Raw genomic sequence first — 23,802 nt, 5'->3', positions numbered from 1 at the left:
GCACTAGTCTGGGGTCCTTGTCCACTGGTGAAGGGAGCCCCATACTCCTCCCAGAGTGCCCTGCTCGGCTCAATCACTGAGTCTACGGCTTCCTGTAGGCACGGAGGGTGGAGTGACTTTCCCTGGCCACTGGGCCAGCGCTGGGCTGAATGGCGGACCCTTGGAGGCCAACTCCCTCCTTCCAGGCCAGAGGCCTGGCTGTTCTCAGCCTCAATGCTTAATGCTTCCTCCTTCCTACCAGCTCCTCCTATGGAGTGAAGGGTGTTCTGCAGGGCTCAGCCCATGTCCCTTGTTGAATGAGCTAGGCATGCAATCTGAGCCTGCACAGACCCAGGGGGCCCCTGGGCTGCTCACCTCCTAGACCGGAAGCACCCCTCTCCCGCCCCACACCACCACCAAGCCTGCCCACCCCAGGCAGCGTTCTCACAAATGCTGTGTGAGTGTGGGAAGCCAGCCCCGGCAGAGACCCGGGGACCGTCTATCACTCCGACGGGCAAGGACCTGCCCGGTCACAGGGCCATGCTCACAGGACAAGTGGCTTGACTTCAGCGGACCCTGCTGCTCCCTGTAAAACCCAGGTGTCCACCCGCAGGACACCCCCACCCCTGCCCTCCCCGAGTCAGCAGGCCTAGGCCAGGCGTTTACCGGGCAGGCATCTGGTAGGTCATCATGATGCTGCTGTCCGCGTGGGCCACCAGCAGCCAGACGGGGTCCTGGAGGGCGCACTTCATGACCTGCTCACTGCCGCCCAAGTCCACGCCGGCCTTTGCTTTGCAATGATTTTCAGACGAGTCGATGCTCCCAAAGTATCTGCTGGTGTGACTTGTGTCACTGCTGCCTTTGGGGACACAGACCTTACCAGTCAACGGGGCAACACGGGAGCACCGTGAGCTGAGCTTACCCACTGCCCTGGGGCCACTCCCACACAACCATCCTGCGGGACAGAGCAGAGCGGGAGCAGACTCTGCTTTCTCTTGAGGAGCGGCGGGTAGGCTTGAACTGCCGACGGTGCAGTCAGTGAACGGCCCGAGGCTGTGCTCACCCGTGTGTCACCAGGCTGCTTCGCGACAGCTCACGAGGAGTCATTTGGGAGCAAGTGGAAGAGCGTGTGTCAGCAGATATTGGGGAGCCGAGGACTGTACGTGACTGCATGTCCAAGGAGCCCTGGGGGGTTGGTGGCTGACACAAAGGCAGCAGAAGTCTACCAGGCCCGCCACAGGAGGAAGATGGAGCTTTAGTCTCAGAGACCCACAGGGGCCGTTCCACCCTGACCTAGTGTGGCAGGAGCTGGAATCGACTCAATGGTGTGCTTCTGGCTCTCCAGGGTCAAGTGTGACTTTGAGGACACAGACTCAGAGGTAAAGCCTCAGGCAGGGGGGTTGCGCCTGGTTGCTCGGCGCCTGTGGGGTGTCTGATGAGATGCGGAGGCCCGGGTTCCTTACACTGACAGCAGGTGATGAGCTGGGGCAGGCTCCCTGATCAGATCTGCAGCTGGCTGGGGGGTACGGGCAGAGCCGCCCTGGGCTAGGGGCAGCTGGTGGTGGTGGAAGCATTAGCAGAACACCCTCACTGCTCACCTTCCTGCCTTACCCTGAGCACTGACGTCCTGGGGGTGCGGGAAGCTGAGGGCAATTCCCCCAACTATCTGAATCTTCCAAGCACCCTTGATGACAGTGCAGCCCACCGCCCTCACTGGGCACTGGAGGCCGCGTACCTGTCCCGCTCTGGGACGCCGTGCAGCCCAGCGATGCAGAGCCCAGTGAGCCCCTGCTCCCCGACAGGGCCGAGCCGGTGGCGGAGCCCAGGCCCTCGTTCAAGAGGAAGTCGAGCAGGTCACTGGACGTGGAGAGGGCATCACTGTGGGGGGCATCGGACGGGCCGTCGAGCTGCAGGGACAGAAGAAGACAGAGCTGCTCTGGGGACGGTCACGGATGTACTGGGTCCCTGGACCTGTCTCCCAGTGTGAGCCTGCTGCTGCCCCTGTTCTGACTCATCGGGACCCCAGCGGGTTTCCAAGACTCAATCTTTACAGGAGCCGAAGGTCTCATCTTCTCCCCCTCCCCCCCCACACGCACCTGGTGGGTTTGAACCGCCGACCTTGTGGTTAGCAGCCCCGCACTCAACCACTGCACCCCGGGGGTCCTTTGCCAGCATAGGGCGGGTCCTACGGCAACGGGGCCTCATTCTGAAAGTGGGGGCAGGCTCAGACGGAGGAGGCAAAAGGACAGCCACCTGGAAACTGAGGCCGACACCGGGGTGATGCCTGGCCCCAGAAATCAGAGGCACGGCCACTTCTCCCCCAGGACCACGAGAGGCGTCAATGGGGCTGACCGTCTGCTGCAGACTTCCAGCCCTCAGCCTCGGAGACCCTGCAGCTGGGTCCTCGCCCCGATATCGCGCCTGTGCCCCATGAAGCCACAGTGGCTGTGGTCCTACTGGCACTGGCAAGGTCAGGATGACCAGAGGGATACAGAGTGGGCACCACCTGCGGCAAAATGCCATTGTGAGACATGCTCCAAGCAGCGCCGCCCTGGACCTCCAACCATGAAAGGGCAGTGTAGGCAGAGCCCAGCAAAGCCCAGCACTGTGCATGTCAGAGGGTGTCCCCGCCAGAGGCCGGCGTGGCCAGGCTGCCCGGGGCACTCAGGAGGTACTTACGGTTGGCTGTGCCTTCGGCAGCAGCGGCGGTGGCAGGCAGTCTTGGGACTGGGACAAGGCTGGCTTGGTGTCTGACCCGGCAGCTGGGGTCCCTGTGGGCCTCATGGGACCCACGCTGCCCTCGGGGCCCTCTTCCATCTGGAGTAGGTTGAGCTGCAGCGGGGAGCTGCCCCGGGATTGGAAGAGTGGTGGGGAGGTCCTGCCCGCGGGTCCCGTAGCTGACGATGGGGTGGCCGGGGTGGCTGCCCGGGACGCCAGCTGTCCATGTTCCACCCGGGGACAGGCACACGGCTGTGTGGGAAGCGGGGTCCGGCCAGGGAAGGGGGGCTGCGAGGCAGGGACACCCTCGGGGTGGCTGGAGAAGAAGGGCTGCGGCAAGCTGGGGGCCACAGGAGGGAAGGGGTAGCCGGGCAGGACCAAGGCCACCACTGGAGCCAGGGGGCCCGAGAAGGGTGGGGGCTGCCCTGCAAAGTCAGGCTGGGTGCCCCCTGGCACTGTGAAGCCGGGGTGAGGGGCCATGGGCGCCACGGTCCCTGTCCCAGGCGGGGGGAACACAGGTAGGGCGTAGGCTGGTAGGGGTGTGGGAAAGGGCACAGTGGGGCAGCTGGACTGGGAAGTGTCTGATGGTGACCAGGCGGTGGCGTTCAGGCCTGCCAGCGGGGCACGTGCGGGTGCTGGCCCCCCAGATGCACTGCTCCCAGAAGAGTCTTGAGGCGTGGTCCGTTTGGACTTGAACTTCCTGTTCTTCCCGGGTTTCTTCCACAGCGAATGCCCCCTGGAGATGCCGGAAGCGTTCCTTAGTCCGGAAGCAGCTGGAAGGAGGAGAAAACCACAGCGTCAGGTATTGCTGGTCTGTGGTTCTGGGAAGACAGCGCCGTTTTGTGGTCCACGTCACCGCTCCCCAGGGCAGCTAGACACCATGCACACCACACCCCCACCTCTGGGGCGTCCAGACCATGTGTGACGTGATGCTCCCCTCAGTGGAATGGAAAAGGCTCTCTGGAGCCCCCAGCAGACAGACACCCCCTCATCAAGCATGCCAGTCCCACCCCTACAAAGAGGAGCTTCTTGCTGCCATGGCACAGAGAGGCTGTCACTGTGCCTAGGCAGGACTGCCAGGGTCAAAGGGGGAGGAGACCTAAGTGTTTGGAACCAGCTCTCCATGCCGGGACGGTGGATGCAGATACAATGTTTCTACAGAAGGGGCATGGGGCTGTCTCCAACGCTGCCCTGGGTGGGCAGGGGGCTAGGAGCACAGGCTGGGTGGCTGGGCCAGCCTAGGGTGGGAGTCTGGGCAGTGGGCCCCGTTTGTTTGTTTCCACTTAAGTTCCACAGGGTAACTCGGGGTCCTTCCAAGGGAACCCTTCCTCTTGCTGTGCCCAGGGACCATCCCACCGCTCCTGGCTGGTGGTGTCTCCTCACTAACTGTGAATGAGGAGACTCCTGCACATGGTGACACAGTGGCTGCGTGTCGGGCTGCCAGCTACAAGGGCCAGAGCCCACCAGCCACTCACAGGAGGGACGAGGCTACGACTCCCAGAGAGCTTCCTCCTGGAGACCCACAGGGCGGCTCTACCCTGCCCTAAAGGGTCATGGAGAGTCCACAGCCCACCAAGGGCAGTCAGAAGAGTGGCAGCCTCGGACGTCCACGGGGCTTGCTGCGTCAGCACTGACCACAGGGCAGTGAGCTGCCTGAGTGAGTCCCTGCAGGGATTCCTGGTTTAGCTTTCTCCCGCTGACCTGCAGGCGGGCTGACGCCCTGTAGCACCTGGCACTCACCGAGCTCACTGGGTGGCCCCCGGAATGGCTCATGCGGGTCCTCACGGCAGCTCGGCCGCAGCCCCGGCAGCTTCCGGGTCCCCTTGAAGCTGTGCAGGAAGCTCTGCTCCTCTTTCTGTGTGTGTGCCGCCAGCACCTCCTTGGTGAGGCCTAGCCGCTGGAAGGGCCCCTGCTCCGGGCCCAGGCTGCAGCTTGGTGAGGGGCCGGCGGTGGCAGGGCCCTCCAGGGACTCAGCCCCACTGGTGGCATCTTCGATGGCTTCTGGAATAAAGTGCAAAGACCGGCTGAGCCCACGACCTCTCTGAAATTTGAGAATGAAAACTAGCCAACGCCCTAAACCCGGGGTCCCCGGGGTGAGAGAAGCTTCTGGAAGGGGAGGTGGTGACGGCTGCACACGGCGGTAAACATCCCCAAGGCCACAGTGTGTCTTGGCAAATGCTGTCATATGAGGACGTGTCAGGAAGTATTGCCATGGACCCACAGTCCAAACCAACCTCAAAGTCACTGCTGTGGGCTCGCCGCAGGACTCACAGACCCTGCAGGACAGGGTGGAACTGCCCCTGCGGGTTTCTGAGACTGTCACCCTTTACAGGAGTAGAGCCTCGTCTTTGTCCTGACGAGGGGCTGGTGGTTTCAAACTGCTGACCCTGTGGGAGGCAGCCCAACTCGTAAGCACCACTTCAGAGCGTGAAGCCGCTGCTCAGCCCCCATCTGGGTCTGCACACCTCTGAAGACAGCACTTTCAGCTCGTTCTCCCTTCCCCAAAGAGCCCAGTGCCCTGGGACTGGCGGCATGTCAGAATGGCACAACGAGCCCCTGGGCGGCATGCCTTCTCAATGATCTTGAATTTTAGGAACATAAATAGGTCAGAAGGGGCATGCTCCTGGCTGCAGGGTGGAGGCGGGAAGGCTTCCCTGGGGACTCCTGGCAGGGTGACCCCTGCAACTCTCAGGGCATGGACTGTGTGGTCGTGAAGGGACAGAGCTGCCTCAGAGCCGTTCTGCTGGCCTTCCTCCCACTCGACCCGGCTCGGAATTTCTACCTAAGAAGTCCAGGGTCACTCTGTGTCCTTTCAGACAAGCTACCAGGATGGCCCCCTGGGGACTCAAAACTCAGTCTGCAGGGCTGTCTGAGTTGACATCCCTGTCTTGGGTTGGACCTGCCATCAGCTCCCTGGAAAGTCCCAGGTCTGATGGGAGCTTCCTCGTGTGCACACCCCCTAAGGAGACGGAGAGGTGAGACTGGGAGAGCGGTCTGCAGCCGCCCACCGGGCACAGAAAGGCCTCCACATGTTCTGTGCAGGGGCACTTGGGGTCTCAGCTGGGCATCGACTCTCCCACAGTGAGACCAGCTGGCCAGCAGGGACCACGCCCACCAGCACAGACAGCAGTTCCGTGTGCCCACGGCCTGGAGAGGAATCTGCCATGGGGGCCTGGGCGTGACAGGTGGAGGGGAGTGGGCTGTGTCTTTCCTGGGACAGGAAGCTGTGGAACTAGGGGGTCCATTCTGCACAGGACGCTGGACGGGGTCAATGGCTCCGGGAAGAACAAGATGACCCGGCGATAACCTCCCACCACAGTCACTCGGACTCCTGTGAGGGCAGGTGGGAGCAGGGTACCACTGCCCTCTGGCTGCATGAGGGGGCTGGTGGGGGGCGGGGGAAGGAGCACCCAGCAAGGTTCTGCAGGCTGAGTGCTTGCAGCTGAGCAGACACCTGCCACCTGATGGCACCAAAGTGCAGGGATGGGGAGCAGGTACAGCGTCCGGGCCAGCGCTGGGCACCCTGCATTACATGTCGCTGGACCTCCACGCCCCGCCTCTTGGGCTAGGGCGGACCCTGGGCTTCAGCTATTTTTCAGACGAATCAGTGTGGGGGTAAAAAGACACCCACCACACAGCACCGGCCCTTCCGAAGTGTTTTTCCTGAGAAAGTGCCGGGCCCCACTGGGCTGCATAGAGGGAGCTGCTTGTCCTGCAGGGGGCAGCCCTCTGGGAACTAGTCTGCCAGCCCACCTGGTGCCTGAGTGCCCTGGTCACCTCGTTCTGAGTCTACTCCCCCCAGCCTGCCTCCCCTGCCCAGTGGGGCAGCCCTGTCTTTAACAAACACTGGGAATTCACCCTGCAACGACATAGCTCCCAGGGAAGCCTGGGGACAGTCCAGTGACATCCAGCTGTTAATCACAGCCCCGACTGCCCTTCGCCACACACCGCCCTCTTGAACTTGGGTCTCCCCTCGTCTGTCTGTCTAGAGGCTTCCTGCCAGCCAGGCCTCCCGAGAGCAGAGAGCAGCCCTGCTCCAACGAAAACCCCCACCGTGTGCCTGAGGGCCGTACCGAGCTCGGGCTGCAGCTTCTTGTCCCCCACGTGGACGATGGTGCTGCTGTAGCTGCACTGGCTGCTCAGGGACAGCACGCTCTCTGCTTTGCCAGGCAGTGCCAGAGAGGGCAGGCGCGCGCTGACCGCAGCGTGGCGCTCCACCTTTGGGGGCTTCAGCAGGGCCGCATGCACCTGGGAGGCCGACTCTTCAGAGAGAGACAGAACCCACAGTGTGAGAAGACAACATGACCGGCCAGGCAGCAGCAACACCAAGGAGCCTGGCCGTGCTACCCTCGCCCAACACACTGTGGGCAGGCCCCTGCTGCAGAGAAGGGGGCATGCCGACAAAGGGGCAGCCCCAACCCTGGGGGCTCGCTCGCGGTGTCCAGCGACGGTTGCATCCACCAGACGCCGGGCCCCATGTGTGGGAGCAGCCATGCTCCCAGGCCTCCTGTGGCCATGGGCTTGGAGCTGGAACCCACTGGGCAGGAAGTTGGGGGTGGGGGGGGACAACCTTTCAGAAGCAGATCACCAGGCACCTCTGGCTGGGTCCAAACTGCCAACCTCTGAACCACCCAGCATGGGACCTGCAGGGAGACCCAGCCTGGACACAGGGCTGCAAGACAGCTGCTGGGCCCAAGTGACCAGGTGGGGTCACAGCGAGTGGCTGGCCTCTTCCTGTTTGCAGGCGGGGGGGAGGGGACACAGGCTTATTCAGTGTGGTGGCCCCATCACTTGCTCCATGGTCAGCACCATGCGGATCAGCAGCGACCCCACCAAGAGAGACATGAAGACCTGCTCAGATTGCCGGGCGCTCATGCCTCTGACCAGTGCTGCCCGAGGCTCTAGGGAAGAGAGCCTGCCTCGGGTACCCCGTAGGGATACCAAGTGGCGACGGGGGGGCGGTGGGGGGGGGGAGTCTGAGGCCTGACTCCTGAGGGTACTTGTAAAAGAGCTTCCCATTTATCTCATCAGCCGTGGGGCCCCTCAGTGTTAATGTGTGTGGGGGCTACTGAATGACCCAGGCTCCTTGGGGTGCATGCACTTACCTCCTGTGGCCTTGCGCTTGGCGCTGGTGTTCGGGGCCGGCAGGTTGGCTGGAGACTCCCACTTCCTCTTCAGTGTGGTGGCTTCGCTACAGCTCTCCAGGTACCTGGGGGGCAGAGGGGCAGGTGGATGTCAGGCTCGGCTTCATCCAGGGTCCTGGCTGGGGAGTGTGGGCAGTGGGGCAGGAGGCTCACCTGATGACACTGTCTAGGCAGCTGATCTGCTGGTAGGAGCCAGCTGGCTGGGCCTTGCACGCCAGCTCCTCGGGGAAGGTGGCCTTGGGGATGACGGTGGTGGGGCCATCCTTGTCCGGAGCTGGCTTTGTTGGAGCAGGTGGACGACTCTGCAGCTCTGTTAAGAATGACCAGGTTGTTTTCACTGAGTGGCCCCCTGTGCGCACGCGTACACACACCAAACCCAGCCAAGGCCAGCGAGCTGCTTCTCACGCAGACACACAAGTGGACGGCCTGCAGCCGCTCCCGCGGGCCTCCCGAGGGCAGCCCTGGTGGCAGTGTGGCCAAGCACTGGGCAGCTACCCTCCAGGTCCGCAGCTGCCCCCAGGGAGGAGGATGAAGCTTTCTGCTCCCCTAAAGGGTTACAGTCTTAGAGACTCAGAGGGGCGGTCCTGTAGGGTCGCTGAGTCAGAACTGACTGACAGCAGTGAGGTCGAGGACTTCTGAGGCAGCAGACGGTTTTTTAGAGCAGTTTCATTGATATATAGTCCACATACCATATAGTCCAACGGGTGACACGTCTTTTTTAAAAGTGTGTAATTACCACCACAAGAAAATTCAGACCATTTTCAGCATGGCGTGGTCCTTATTATGGACCCCCATTCCCCCAACCTCCCCGCCACACCCTGGGAAACCACTAATCCAGTCTCTGGAGAGTTACCTATCTGGGCACATTGGACAGTGTAAGATATGAAAATAATAATAGTAATTTAAAAATTATCAAAGGTTTGTGAGGGAGGGGGAAAAACGAGGAGCTGATACCAAGGGCTCAAGTAGAAAGAAAATGTTTCAAGAATGATGATGGTAACAAATGTACAAATGTGCTTAACACAATGGATGGATATATGTATTGTGATAAGAGTTGTACCTGCCCCCAATAAAATGATTTTTAAAAAATTGGTGATGTGGGGCGTGGTGCCCCAACAGACTGGACTGGAAAACGCTCCTAAGGGCCATCAAATGATCCCTGAACTAACTATGAGCTTTTCTTTTGTGATAAAAAAAAATTGGTGATGTGCTCTGGAAACTTTCACCAAACCCACAGTATACGATGAAAAATAAAAGATATTCCAGTTTCAAAATCCCTAAAATAAAAAAAAAATTTTTAAAGAAACACCCCACTGCAAAAACAAAACACAAAGGCCAATTGAAAAGAAAGCAGACAATAAAAACTAGAACAAATTTAAAATGGGTCAAAAGGGAGACTAATTGACAAGGTGTTCAGCTTTAACCCAACGATATCTGCATTAATTGATTTTCCTACACAGCCTGTCTGACAGCAAGGCGTTCACATCCCTGGTCAATGGTCAGAGAGGAAACCCTGAGGGTTAATCCATGGGGGGGCCCCTGCAGGTGGACTTTGAGCGTCCACTGTCATCCACAGCCTCTGAAAACCAAGTGCTCAGGATTTAAGCTCCTAGGGTCCCTCCCTCTGATCTTGAGTTTCATTCTTTGCAGTCCTTGGATCACCTGAGGCTACAAGTCTTAAAGGGAGCAGACAGTGTGTTTCTGCCCAAGAGCAGCTGGTGGGTTTGAACTGCCGACCTTGTGGTTAGCAACCCAGATGCTTAAACCACTGCACCACCAAGGCGCCTCCCAAAGAAGCCACTCCATCTTTATAAAGCAATTTCAGTCTAAACCTGCTAACCACACAGTTCCTCTACAGCGGGAGGAAGGCAGGGCCAGTGTCACCAGCCCACAATTCAGCAGGCCAGCAGGGCACCGAGGACCAGGTACGGTCACCCTATTCACACAGAGGACAGAACCTGGAGACTTGTTCTGTTAAGACTGCTGCTGGTTGCCCTCAAGTTGACTCCTCGCCATGGGGCCACCCTGCCCCACCGTGTGCTGGCAGGATCTGTGCTCTACAGGCTTTCGGAGTCAAGATCTACCTCTGGGAGGGCTAGAACTGCCGACCTTCCGGTCAGCAGTGGAATGGTTAGCCCGGGGCGCCAGCCAGGAGCCTGCTGTTAAGATCACGCCAAGAAACCCTGAGGAGGACTTCTACTTTCTGGGCAGGTGGAGCCTATGTAGCACTGCTTCAAGGCAGGGGTGTGTGGCTGGCAGACTGCACCAGTGAGTGTCCCATGTCCCTCCTGGGTGTGAGTGCCAGCCAAGTGGCCTGGAGGACAGGGCAGGGGAGTGGGCATGTCAGAAACAAGCAGGTGAACTCTGCCACCGGCAAGAGCTGAGCCCGGTCCCCTGGGCGCTTCCCACACGGGCATCTCACAGGGTACTGATGCTCCTCTTACCTGGGACAGGTCTTCTCCTCTGGTCTCCAGATTCCTGAGAGTAATGACTTTTGGTTTTGGTCTTGTTGCTATTTTTGCCAACGTCCTTGAAGAGAAACAAAAGCAGCCTGTTATTCCCGAGTGTAGCGGAGAAGACTGAAGGTCGAGATCCTGCACTGAAGAGGTGAGATTCTCACTGCTGGGCAGAGGGAAGAAGGCAATAGGCCCTGTTTGATAGGAAACAACGGAAAGCAAAGAACCACACCCAGGTTGGCATGGTGATGGTCTTCGAAAGCTCATGGAATCCAGACTTTCTGGAGCCACGGAAGCTGGATAAACATCTGAACCAATTGCTCAGAGATCATCTTTAACCCTAAAACTAAAAAGACCCCTGGAGCCATCTCTCGCTCATCCAATGTCATCAAAGTGACCCTACAGCACCGAGCAGAACTGCCTCTTTGGGTTTCTGAGGCTGTAAATCTTTACAGGAGCAGACAGCCTCATCTTTCCTCAGATGAGTGACTGGGGGATTTGAACTGCTGACCTAGCAGCTAGCAGCCTAGTGCATCACATCGTGAAGGCGCCCTTAAAACAGCTTAGCTTACCTAGTAACGGACAACTGCCTGGAGAGAGACCCTCAGAAGAACTCTTGGGAGGTGGGTGGGGGCCAGGGTGCCAATTCAACAGCAGCCCAAGTTTAGACAGCAGTCTTGGGGGTGGGAGCGGGAGTGCTGCTGGTGGGGGAGGGGAGCAAGCAGCACCAGAGCGTGAAGAATGGGGTCCATGTGATGGGGTCCCCACAGCAACAACTCAATCAGCTGGAAATGGGCTCCCCGACCCTCGGAGCTGGGGCTGACCCCTGGGTAGTTACCAGCTGCTCCGCAGGGGCTTTGCAACCTGTCCTGACTGAACATCGCACCCAGAGCCCGTCCCACCCCCTCAACGGACCTTTCTTCATGGAACCCAGAAGACGAGCCGTGGGGGACAGGTCTCTCTTGGGGAGCTCGGGATGTGCTCGGAGGGTGGGGGTGGGCGGGGACGTACCAGCCTCCTCTGCAGGGTGTCCTCGTGGCCATTGCTGTCACTGGAGGACGTCTGGCTCATCAGGTGCTCGTGCGACCCATTGCTGCCCAGGCTGCCGTAACCACTGGAGCCACTGTGGGGCACGGGCTGGGGGTGGGGGGAGGAGGGAAGGCACTGAGAGCTGGACGGCAATCACGTCACCTGCCCAAGGCCATAGAGCCGCACAGTGCTGGCCGTGGGGCTTGGCTGCTGCAGACCAGGTTTCCCCTGGACCCTGCAGTGCCTGACCCTCCTGAGACCGTGTCAGGGGGATCGTCTGAGAGGCCCTGCCGGGGCAGAGCACTGTGGACAGTGAAGCCTGAGAGGCTAACACCCAGGACAGGGGGGATACAGCCTGGCAATGCGCCCTCCCCCCATGCCACCCTGGATGTCCAGTGCTGCTGTCTGCATGGGGAGGCACCTCAACTCGGGGGACTGGATGGGGCTGGGCACCCCTCACTGCCCAAGCGAGGCTGTGGGGCTGAGACTGGGGCTCCTCGCATGTGGGGTGGGGCACCCCCAGCTGGCAAAGCCGCAGGGACAGGGGCAGTCTCCCTCCACAGGCCCAGCACCAGCCACATGGGGGTGGACCAGAGCCTGGAGGACACCAGCCTGGAGGGCACACTGGGCTGAGGGAGGATGAGATGGAGCGGGGCCCAGGGTGCTCTAACACAGGCCCTGAGAGGACAGTGTGGTGAGGGACCTGGCAGGGAGAGGGTGTCCCTGGGGCGCAGGCCACACCTGCAGCAGCAGGCGGTAGATCTGCTCGGTCAGTTCCTGGAGGCTGGGGTGGGGGGCCTTCTCTTCTATGCTTGGCTGGGCTGCAAACACGTCTTCATTCAAGGGGCCCCTGGGAGGAGAGTGTCAGGGGCTGTCAGGCTTCCAGGGGCCCCCAGCCACCTACAAAAGGCCCCTCCTTAGTCAGTGGGCTTCAGAAGTTGACGTCCCTCCTCACTGGACCCCCCAGGCTCTCAGTACCCCACCTGCACTTGCTCGTCAACTGGTAAGCCCCAATGGGCCAGACCCCAAAGGACTCACACCTTCAATCTGGGCCCCTGGACCCCACCGGGTCCCTAGCACCCCATCCTGGCCTAGTGCCTGAACAGTGGGTCCAGCTCCAGGCACCCATACCCGGATTCCGAGCACCACCCCTTCCCAGTCCTGTGCCCCTGGGCACTCACCCCCCTACCTCACGACCCCTTGACCTCAGGGTATTCCCACCCTGCCCACGTGGTACTCACACCCTGACCCTGTGCCGCCCAATGATGAAGGAGACCTTCCGGCTCCAGGGGTTGATGAAGCTGGACCAGCTGGTGTCCAGGGTGATATACTCGCCGTTCCGGGCACGGAAGCGAATGGGCGAATAGTCGAAAGGCTGCCCGCCGGACTGCAGGACTGAGAGGGGACAGTGCTCAGGACCCAAATCCCATCTGCATCCTGCCCTCCGCTGTGGTGGTACCAAGAGCACAGCATGCCCCAGGTGCCATTACCAGGAGGGAGGTGCAGCCCCACCCGGGCAGTGGGGTTGGGCCTGGAGAGGGAACGCCCCACTCCGCCCCTTGGACCCTGAAGTATGTGCCATCTGGCCCTGCCCCATGGCCTGTGCAGAGCTGCCCCGGGCCCTGAGGTACATGCCATCTGCCCCACCCACTGGCAGGAGGCACGAGAGGCCAGTGCCCGGGCTCTGAGCAGTCAGCCCATGGCAGTGACACTGGGGTCGGGAGGTGGTGGCTGTCCCCGTGGGTGTGACCTCCAGCTGGCCACCCGCCTTGGAGCTGCCGTGGGAGCCTATAGCTGTGTCCCCTCCTGGCCCCTGCCCCCAGCACCTACTCTTCCTGTGGATGGCCAGCATCAGCGGGCGGTCACTCGGGTGCAGCTGCAGGAGCACCGGGCTCTCCACCAGGTCCTGTGGCAGGTAGCCCAGGAGGGGGACTGCTCTATGGGCAAGTGAGTGGGGTGGAGGTCAGCCCGGGTCCTAACCGCAGACCACGGATTGTCAGACAAACTGGCACCACTCCCCAGACCCCTGTCCCGACTCCTGTCCTGGGGACCTTCGGCCCCTGACCAGGGGCCATCAGCTTCACCCTGGCACCTGACCCTCTTCTACACCCCAGGATTCTTTCAGGTGCAGCTTAAGGATCGGGCTGCACCTTCTTAACCCCAAACCACATTGCTGGTGAGTCACTGCCAACACCCAGCAGCTCCCTGAAGTGTCCTGGTAGAACCACGAGGGGGAGGAGGTGGATGGCCAGGCCTTTCTTCTGAGGCGCCCTGGGGAGGGCTTGAACCTCCAGCCTTTAAATGACCAGTGGAATGCACTAACCATCGCACCACCCGGGGACGCCCACCCCCGGTGCCCCGCCATGCTGCCACAGACCCGGCCTCCGCAGAGCTGACCCCATGGCAACTCAACCCCCAGCCTTAGCTCTATATCTCCATGGCCTGGGGCCGGAGCAGGACCCTCTGAGCCTCACCACGCCAACTGGGAGGAACGGACTGGCGGTGGGACTGGACCTCAAGTGAAAGGGGGTGTGGGACTGCTCACCTCTCATCCACGTCCTGGAACAAACAGTTCGGTGTGTGCGTGGTTGTGAACACCCGCTTCTCAGGAGGGATCCTGGGAGCTGAAAGCACAGGGGCAGCGTTTCCGGAATCACATCGCTGATAGCTCCCACACAGGGCTGACAGAGCAGCTCATGTCCAGGGCAGCGAGTCAGGAGGAAAATGTGGCGGAGCGGGCTTTGGACAGCAGCCCTGACACCAGGCAGACAGCCCCTGGTGGCCGCCAGTGGGTCCAGACATGTCTCTTGGGCCAGCTGCTGCTGTTAAGCCGTTGCCTGTTCAAAGTCGCCCGGGCACTATTGGACCACAGCCTTGAGAGCAAGCAGCTTGCCAGCCCTTCTGCCTCATCCATCTGAGTCTGGAAGCTTCGCAGAGGCACATTTAACAGTAAGAGGCCCAGGGCCAAGTCTGCACTAGCAGACGGGAGCCAACCCACCACCAAGGCACCACAGCCCGGGGCCGGTTGTGGCTTCCAACTCACGCGTGGCCACGCTGTCCATTCCACACACAAACCCCATAGGACAGGGTAGAACTAACTGCCCCTGTGAGTTTCTGAGACTGTCACTCTGGAAGGGAGTAGAAAGCCCATCTCTCTCCCAAGGAGAAGCTGGTGGCAGCAGCCCAACCCTGTGCTGCCAGGGCTGCTGCAGGCACTCGGAACTGGACTCGGCATGCTGCAGAGCCACGAGGAAGGCCCAGCAGCCTCTCTGACTGTCGTCATGGTGCAAGACCAAAGTTCGCGGGAGCGAATGAAGGATCTCAGCACACAGCCAGGGTGAACAGTCTGGTGGGTCTGAGTGCCCGGGGCCACTCCCCGGCTCCTAGAGTGGCCAGGCGGCTAGCCCAGGTTGTATAAAGGCCGTGACAGGCTCCTGGCTTTCCTTTCACTACCGAATATCTGGACGCGATGCTTCACACGCCAACGTCTTCATTCTCAAAGGAGACCGAGCGTTTGGGGGAACCTGTGAAGACGCCCTAGAAGAGGCCGTGTGCACGCCAAGACCCACGGGCCGTTCCAGAGCGTGTTCCAGACCAGAGACAGCGTCCCTGCCATCTCCGAGAGGGAAAGGCGCTGCTTTGAAGTCCCAACCACTGGCAACCGTGGGGAGAGGGTCAGAGTAGTCACACACCTGGTCCAGCAAGCAGGTGGCCAGCTCAGCACTTAAACACCTGGCCAGGTAAGGAGGGGACCCAGGCTGGTGTGACTAGCACATGGCACAAAGCAGTCCGTGACGAGATACACAAGGCAGCTACCTTCATAGCCGGAGTGGACTTTCTCGGCCAGCAGGACGCAGCAGAGCTGGCTCTCGGGGCCCTGGGGGCTTGGCACTTGGACGAGATAAGGCGTCATGCGGAACGGGTGGTAGCGCACGTCATTCTCGTGGGTCTTCCCGACACTAGAGGAGAGAGAGAACAGAGTGTTCACAGGGCTGGAGGCAGCACACGGCCCGCTGCCCTGGGGGCCGCTCAGCCCTTCCCTGGAGGCCGAAGTTTGGATCCACCATGTGCCAGAGGGTTCACCCTTACCCCTTGCCCACCGTGTGCTGTGCTGGGGCACAGCGCCAGGAAGAAGGGGGACTGTCCTTATGGTGGGGCTCCTGGCTTCTCTGTGGACAGGCACCTGGCATCAAGGACTCCTGAAAGGCTGACCTATGGACAACACGCTGCATGTGCCTGGGGGTCCACATGCACCATGGGTCCCCCATTAGAGCCCCCTGTGAGTCTAGGTTCTGTAGGCCAGGACTGTCCACATGGGCCAGGTGGTGGTTCTCCTGCTGCCCACAGCTCTGCTCCCATCCCCAGCACCTGTGCACACCTGCACTCACACCCACGGCAGGCTCTACACCTCCTCAAGTGGACAGTTCCAGACACCAGGACAAGCAGCTGGGGAGCCTGCCTCACCGTGGGAGACTGCCACCACCCCGCTGCAGCCTTCCAGAGCAGCGGGACCAGGGCTTGGAACCGCCCCAAACCAGTCAGGCAAGTGCACTCGCAAGCAAGGGCTGTGTGCACGTCCACAGCAAAGAGATCTGCTGCCAGGGTGTTCTGATTCCAGTAGGCAACCGTCAAGAGATCAAAAAGACACACTGCATGGGATAAACCTGCTGCACAAGATCTCTTTACAGTGATAAAAAGAAAGGAGGTCGCTTTGAGGAATTAGGTGCGCCTGACCCAAGCCACGCTATTTCTTAATCACCTCTTCTGTATGTGAAAGTTATATATGTGAAAATTGCCTCTTCTGTATGTGAAAGTTGGCCACGGGATAAGGAAAATCAAGGAAGAACTGGCGTGTGAATGGAGGTGCTGGCCAAGAACACGGAGAGCCCCACGGGCTGCCCAAAGAACAAACAAAGCTGTTTGGAAGTAAAGCCAGACTCTCCTTAGAAGCAAGGACAGCGAGATCTGTATCACACACTTGGACATGTTGTCAGGAAACACCAGTCCCTGGAGAAGGACGTCACACTTGGTCAAGTGGAAAACTGAGAAAACTCCCTGCCGTGAGGCAGAGCCGACTCGCAGTGACTCTACTGGACAGAGTAGACCTGCCTCGTGAGTTTCTGAGACTGTTTGTGGGAGTAGGAAGCCTCGTCTTTCTGCTGAGGGGCTGGGGTTTGAACTGCTGGCCTGTAGGACCACAGCCTAACATCTAACTACTGTGCCACGAGGACGCCTTTGAAAAAGAGGAAGGCTCCTGGACACAGTGGCTGCAACAGTGAGTTCAAACACAGGCACAATGGAGAGGATGGTGCAGGACCGGGCGGCGATTCTCCTTCTTGGACGCAGAAAGGACTCCCCGCCACCCATCAACACCCAACCTTCAGTGCTGCCCTGCTCAAAGATGGCAGCCGGGCTCCCCGCTGTGAACGCGTGTGGTGCCATAGGCCTGCCCATCACAGCGCTCTCCCAAATCCTGCCACTACCCTTCCACTTGACAGGCCGATCGGAGACCGCATTACTGGCAGGCCTCCGAGAGCAACACAGACGCACTCACAGCCAGGAGCGTGGCCGCCACCTGTGAGCAGGGCAGTGTGGGCGTAACATCGTGGGGTCAAAGCACCCGCAAGTCTGGTTGCCATGCAATGCACACGCCACCCTGCTTTACAAGCTCAATGGCCGGTCCCTTGGGGAGTGGTTTGCCCTCGTGGAGGGTGGGTGCTACCGGGCACGTCTGGGCCGCCCTCTTTTAGCATAGGAGCCTCGGTGGCCGGGCTTACCTGACGCGACAGAAGAAAGATTTCTCCTCCATGCATTCTCGGGTGAAAGAGTCTACAACAGAAAGCTTCCGGTCACTCCTTCCACCCCTCTTGCCCACGGGTCCCCCGGTCCATGCGAGGCTCAGGGCAGGGCCCAGGTGAGCACCTCTGGGACCAGCACGGGCCGTGCCTTGCGATGCAGCACCCCATCACACAGCCAGGCTAAGGGCTGTGAAGTGGACACACAGCTGCCACCTTCAGTGGGCAGCCAGTCCACTCCCAGAGCAGCCACGGCTGCCGGCCAGTGTTCTGAACCCAGCCCAGCCCACCGCCCGGGAGTTCATTCCGACTGGCAGCGGCTCTACAGGACAGGGCAGCACTAATCCACTGGGCTTCCAAGGCGCTCATCGGCAGTGCTCGGGTGGCACAGAGGCTAAGCGCCTGGCTGCTCATTGGCAGGTGGGAGATTTTAATTGCCAGGTGCCCTGTGAGGAAGCTCTGCTCAGTCCCGTAGCCGCTCACAATGAGCCATTCTTGTCTTACTGTGTGCATTGATGGCAAACTCTTGCTCCACCTGGGCACACCACGATCTTCCCTAATACAAAACGTCCTACAAAGACACAGGAAGTAAACAGAGGCCCAAGCGGGGCCATGGCCAAGCCACCCACCTGGCTGCTAACAGTAAGCTGGGCAGTTCTAACCCATCAGCCGCTCCATGAGAGAAAGGTGAGGCCGTGTGCTCCCACAGAGATGACAGACCTCGCAGGCCCAGGGCATCTCTGCTCTGTCCTGCAGGCCGCTATGGACGCCGTCAGCTCACCAGCAGTGCGGCTCTCTGGGGTGATCCAGGCATTTCTCGGGGGAAACGTGTCTGAAGATTCTGACCATGTGAGATGGCTGTAGGAGTGAAGTCTGTCCTGAGAAGCTGGGCCTGGAGGCGACCCCGCTGAGTGTGCGGGAGGGTGTCAGCAGGGCCCTGGCTCTGGCAGGCCGGCGTGGCCCTGGAATCACGTCTTGTCTGGTGACCTCTGTGAAGCTTGGCTGTTCAGTCTGGCAGCAGGTGGCCCCTGGGGGCCTGTGACGAGCAGCCACCCCGCCTGGCAAGCTGATGGCTCTGGACAGCCTGCTGGTCAGCCTGCAGGCCCCTGGTGCTTTGTCGTCATCTCTGAGCAGCAGCAGCTTGCTTAGGACGTTGATCTTTTCAGGAGCAGTTACCATATGCTTCTCCTGCAGAGCGGCCGGGGTGTTCGAACCCTGAGCCCTTCTCACTGAGCACTTGTCCACTGTGCCAGCAGGGTGCAGCCACACTCCCCACCCCCGCCCCGCCCCATTTCCAGCCACGACTTTTTGGAATGTTTTGTTTCTTCTGCACAGGTGTTCCCGAGCTGACAGCACTTTCTGCAGTGGCACCAGCGCGCGCCAACGCATGAGACTGGCTGGAGGAAGCCATTGGTTAACCGTTTTGCTACTGGGATCTTTGTGGAAAAAACTTCATACAAAATGTCCTCCTCTGACAGCCTTGGACTGGTGGACAGTGGTTACTTTCGGGACAGGGGTCAGAGTGCAGGCCGATCCTCTGGCTCAACTTGGGGGAACAGTGCAGCCCATCCACGCTGCACATGCACCAGTGTGATGTCCCTGGGACTGCTGCCAACCTCAGGCCCCCAGGCTAGCTGGGTTGGGCCGTGAGCTGCAGGGAGAACAGGATGGGGGACAGCAGGGGTCTTCCTCCAGCCCTGCCCTGGGGCACAGAGTCAGGGGACTCAGGAAAGAGAGGAGGGCCCTGTGCCAGGACAAGGGGTTGGGGATCTGGGGACGAGGCCAGGGGCTCCTGACTGGCTGGTGCCCCCATTTCTTCAGAGGTCCCCAGGGGCCACCTGCTGCCAGACTGAACAGCCAGGCTTCACAGAGGTCACCAGACAAGATGTGATTCCAGGGCCACGCCGGCCTGCCAGAGCCAGGGCCCTGCTGACACCCTCCCGTACACTCAGCGGGGTCGCCTCCAGGCTTAGCTACTCAGGACAGACTTCACTCCTACAGCCGTCTCACATGGTCAGAATCTTCAGACACGTTTCCCCCGAGAAATGCCTGGATCACCCCAGAGAGCCGCACTGCTGGTGAGCTGACGGCGTCCATAGCGGCCTGCAGGACAGAGCAGAGATGCCCTGGGCCTGCGAGGTCTGTCATCTCTGTGGGAGCACACGGCCTCACCTTTCTCTCATGGAGCGGCTGATGGGTTAGAACTGCCCAGCTTACTGTTAGCAGCCAGGTGGGTGGCTTGGCCATGGCCCCGCTTGGGCCTCTGTTTACTTCCTGTGTCTTTGTAGGATGTTTTGTATTAGGGAAGATCGTGGTGTGCCCAGGTGGAGCAAGAGTTTGCCATCAATGCACACAGTAAGACAAGAATGGCTCATTGTGAGCGGCTACAGGACAGAGCAGAGCTTCCTCACAGGGCTTGGCCACTGCCCCACTCAGGTCCATTTACTTCCTGTGTCTTTAAGGAATATTTTGTATTAGGGATGATCATGGTATCCCCCAGGTAGAGCAAGAGTTTATCTTCAACTTAATGGAACCCAGAGAGTCAAGAATGACTCACGGCGGTGCTACAGGACAGAACAGTTTCCAAGGCTGCCTGCCACCTGGACAGAAGCCTCATCTTGCTCCTGTGGACTAGCTGTGGGGCTCAAATGGCCCCCACAGTTAGCAGCCCGATGCTTAGCCCTCTGTGCCACCAAGGCACCCGTGTCACACAAGGAGACTTTATATTCTTCTCTAGATTCATCTGAATACACCACCATCTTTTCCCCTCAGCTCTGCCAGCGAGGGTGATGATGCCCACCTGCGTGGGCAGGGTGGAGCAAGCCCCTCCCCTGGGGGCCCTCTCCCACCTGCAGGGCCTCACCTGTCCCACTGCCGGTGCCCCAGGTGGGCAGCTTGTAGGGAGTGGTGGAGCTGTGGAACACGCTGACGTCGTGAGGTGCCAGGAACTCCACGAACTTGGCATTGGCAAAGACAGCGCGCTTGCAGTGGAAGATGGATGCGACTTGGGAGGAGATGTAGAGAATTTTCCCCGTCACCAAGGACAAGGCCACTGCAAACATGTCCTGGGGAGGGAAGGAGGCCGTGGGGGTCAAGGACAGACAGGGCAGGGCTGGGCGTGCCCCCTCCCAGAAACTCAGAGCCCGGGACGGTTTTGGCCCCAACAGAGACTCTCCCAGGCATTGCTGAGTGGTCCAGGTTGAGCAGAAGGGAGCCCACCATGCTTTCTTTGGGCGAGAGTGGGCAGGAGACAGACAGGCCTCTCTTCTGAGGCACCTGAGGGATGGACTTAAACCCCTAACCTTTCAGTTAGTGGCCAAGCATGGTGACCATTAGCAACTGCCTGGCCTCCAGCGGGTTCCTACCCATCCCTCCACACATGACATAAAGGCCTAGACAAGTGGCCCTGTCCACTGTGCCCGGCGGTCACGAGGCATGGGATGGCCAGCCTGGTCAAGGGGAGGTGTGGCCTAGGCATGGGGAAGAGAGAGGTAAGGGTCTGTGCTGCTGCGGCAGCCACTTCCCTACAAACATCCTCATTGCCTGAAACACCCCCTTTTCCTGCCCGGCGCCTTGGTGGCTCGGCTGATCCATGTGCTGAGCCATGGCCATTGGGGGGGGGGAGAGGCGACGCGATGGACGTACCCCATTCTTGGCAACGTGCTCTGAGGTCATGCTCTCAATCTCCCTGATGGTGTAGGAGGGCACATCCAGTCGGGGGGCGAGGGGGCTGGTAGGCATCAGCAGCTGGTAGTACTCCTCGTTTGCTGCCGAGAAACCATGCTCCGTTTAGCACATGGGCAGAGGGGGTGCTGGGGGAGGAGGGTGGGACCCACCGGGACTCCGGGCTCAGCCGCCCTCGAGGGAAGTGTGGGGAGGCCCCCCACCCTCGTGGGATGTAGCAGCAAAGGGCACAGCAGAAACCGAGAGATTCCGCCTGTAAAGTCAGAAGACGCTGGACGTCAGCACTTTTAGATGCTGTGTTGTTTTACACCTTGTCCAGCGGGTCTGTCCGTCTGGACAATAGGCCTGAGCCCCTACCTTTCACCTGCTTCATGCTCCGCAGGGCGTACTTCAGGGTGGCCAGCGTGCTGGCCCGTCCTTTGGCCTTCTTGTCTGCAGGGAGGTGGACCTTCAGCTCTCTCAGGGTCTTTACCAGTTCTTTGTGCATGTCTGCTTTGCTGGACTGTTCACTGCTGAGAATTGAACACAGTGGCCCGAGGTGAGGGCCTGAGCAGGACATGTGTTCCAGTGGCAAGTGCCTCCAGTCCCGCCCTCTCAACCTGGCCCTGCAGGTCCCTCTCTCAGGTGTGACTGTGAGATGCTGAGCAGCCTCCCTGGCCTCGGGCTCACTCCCACCAGTGGGATAACCAATGAGTCCCCAGCATGTGAGGTAACTGCCTGCAGTGTCCCCTTCCGGGACCTATGCTGACAACTGCCTATGTGGGACGTCCTCTCTTCACATGACCCCTGGGGGGATGGCACTCCTCCGCTGGTCTCTGGCTAGCTTTCAGGTTTTTCTGGGAAGGGCTGAGGGACAGGGGCCAAGGAGGAGAGCGGCGTTGTTTCCTCCACACAGACAAGAAGCCCTTAGGGGGCAGGGACTTGAGGGTCAGCAAGCTGCAGGACACCAGTGGCAAAGGAGGGCAAGACCACGCCCCGGCGTGTGTGTGTTGGTCCTCCGGATTAAAAGGTGCAGAGAGGGCAGTGGGAAAAGCCGGTTTCCAGGTCAAGGGCCCTGATCCCATACAGAAGAGTGAGACCCTGCCCCAGAGCGTGGCCTCGCAAACCTCTGTGGATGTGAGGACACAGAGGTCCAGAAACTAAAGAGAATGTTCCAGATGCATTCACCCAGGGCTGAGACCAGCTCTGCTGAGACAGAGCTGGGAGGAGAGAAGGCCTGGGGGGCTATGGGCTGTGGAGCAGCCAGCTCCAAGGGGGCATGGGGCAGCAAAGAGTCTCCTTCCCCCCGCCCCCAACTGGCCTTACCTGCAGCCACTGGTGGACGGGTTGTGCTCAGACTTGGCCATCATCAGGCTGAAGGCATCTGGTCTGTGAACAAGGAGAACTCAAAGTGAAGCTTGGAAAGATAAGACTCTCTGTCCCTCCGCCCAGCCAGCGGCTTCCTGGGAGAAAGACCGACAGCCCTGGGTGCCCCCTGTCCCGCAGGGTCCCTCTGAGCTTGGACAGACTCAGCAGCGGTGGGTTTGGTCCCTGGCAAGCTGCTGGTCTTGACGGATAGCGGCGCCCTTGCGGTGGGGCTGACTCTGGCTGTTCGCGCCCCGCCCACGTCCAGCATAAGGAGCACCAGCAGCAGGTCAGCCGCACAGCGGTTCTGTTTGCGGCCACTGTTGCAGCCACTGTGTCCGCCCATCTTCTTGAGTGTCTCTCCTTTGTTGGTGATCCTCTGCCAGGCATGCCGTCTTTCTCCAGGGACTGGTCTCTCCTGATCACATGTCCACAGTATCTGCGACGGACCCTCGCCCTCCTTCCCTCTGAGGCGCCCTCCGGCCGCGTGTCTTCCTAGAGAGCCGGGCTGTTCTTCTGGAGGCCCCTGGCGCCTTCAGGACCCTGCTCCAGCGTCATCATTCTTGGGTGGGTGTCCAGCCTGCATGGGCACAGGCGACGATGGGGAAGACATGGTGTGGGTCAGGCACCGTCACTACGGGAAGACACGTCAGCTGTAATGGCATCGGTCCTGGTGCGCGGTGTCCCACGTGCCAGAGTAGACCTGGCTCTGGAGTGTCTTTTGGCGGCTGGGGCTTCAGAAGTAGATCACCAGGCTTTTCTTCCGAGGTGCCCGAGTGTCCGGAACGTCCAACCCTCTGGTCAACCATGCACGCATCACCTGGGGGACTCTGCCATGCGGTCAACTCTGACTCAGAACAGCCCTACAGGACAGGGCAGTACTGCCCCTTTGGGTTTCCCAGTCTGTGACTCTTCATGAGAGTACACCAGCCTCGTCTCTCTCCTGTGGAGCAGCTGGTGATTTTGAACTGATGACCTTGCAGATCACAGGCCAATGTGTAATCACTATGCCACCAGGGTTCCTTAAGGAAAGACAGAAGCTAGTCAACTGGTTGAGTTAATAAGACAGAGACCCTGGAAGCCTTGGGCATGAGGAATGAACGTTTAGGAAATGATGTTACTGAGGAGACGAAGCTGGCTGTGTGAAACCCACTCCACCATTGGCACCTACCCCTGGTGGGAGTCCTGTGGTCCAACGAGCATCCCTAGCCCCTTGGTGCCGTCCCAGTCACTGTCCGGTCCTGGGGGGCAGTTCTCAGGGGATTCATTTCCGCTGCCCCCACTGCTCATTTCCACGTCATCCTGGAGTGGGGACCGGCCGGGCCCAGGCTCTAGAACCCCCTTGGAGGGGTCTCCACAGCTGGGGGTGGGGTCAGCGTAGCCATTCATGTTGGAATCCTGGATCCTGCAATGGCGAGAGAGGTTCTGAGTTCAAGGGCACACGCAGTGGTTGAGTGGGTGACCCACTGACTATCCACCACATTTGCATAGTGGTTACACCCTGGGCTGCCGGCCCCAAGGCCAGCAGTTTGAAACCAGCTGCTCCCAGGGAGAGAGACAGGGCCTTCTACTACTGTAACGAGTGACCGTCTCGGACATCCACGAGGCAGTCCTACCCTGTCCTATAGGGTCACTGGGACACTGCCTCCATCC

At 60.0% G+C, this 23,802-nt stretch overlaps 1 protein-coding gene across 1 annotated transcript in view; it reads right to left on the bottom strand.

Annotated features, from left to right (window-relative positions):
* PER2 (period circadian regulator 2) overlaps positions 1-23,542 on the bottom strand; it is a 28,189-nt gene extending 4,647 nt beyond the window's left edge. The window contains exons 1-20 of the mRNA XM_075529699.1: positions 23,321-23,542; positions 22,111-22,173; positions 21,163-21,317; positions 20,767-20,888; positions 19,985-20,186; positions 17,104-17,155; positions 15,143-15,285; positions 13,872-13,950; positions 13,157-13,263; positions 12,568-12,721; positions 12,068-12,176; positions 11,309-11,434; positions 10,286-10,370; positions 7,995-8,151; positions 7,803-7,906; positions 6,771-6,959; positions 4,438-4,698; positions 2,659-3,470; positions 1,715-1,886; positions 646-838 (exon numbers count right to left, since the gene is read on the bottom strand). Coding sequence (XP_075385814.1) covers positions 646-838; positions 1,715-1,886; positions 2,659-3,470; positions 4,438-4,698; positions 6,771-6,959; positions 7,803-7,906; positions 7,995-8,151; positions 10,286-10,370; positions 11,309-11,434; positions 12,068-12,176; positions 12,568-12,721; positions 13,157-13,263; positions 13,872-13,950; positions 15,143-15,285; positions 17,104-17,155; positions 19,985-20,186; positions 20,767-20,888; positions 21,163-21,317; positions 22,111-22,173; positions 23,321-23,538 — 3,503 coding nt within the window. The 5' untranslated portion in view covers positions 23,539-23,542. The remainder of the gene's footprint in view (positions 1-645; positions 839-1,714; positions 1,887-2,658; positions 3,471-4,437; positions 4,699-6,770; positions 6,960-7,802; positions 7,907-7,994; positions 8,152-10,285; positions 10,371-11,308; positions 11,435-12,067; positions 12,177-12,567; positions 12,722-13,156; positions 13,264-13,871; positions 13,951-15,142; positions 15,286-17,103; positions 17,156-19,984; positions 20,187-20,766; positions 20,889-21,162; positions 21,318-22,110; positions 22,174-23,320) is intronic.
* Between the last annotated feature and the right edge of the window lie 260 nt (positions 23,543-23,802).

The sequence above is a fragment of the Tenrec ecaudatus genome, chromosome 13, assembly GCF_050624435.1.
Source record: "Tenrec ecaudatus isolate mTenEca1 chromosome 13, mTenEca1.hap1, whole genome shotgun sequence".
NCBI lineage: Eukaryota > Metazoa > Chordata > Mammalia > Afrosoricida > Tenrecidae > Tenrec > Tenrec ecaudatus.
The sequence above is the reverse complement of the archived record's forward strand: the minus strand, read 5'-3'. Positions and strand labels throughout refer to the sequence as shown.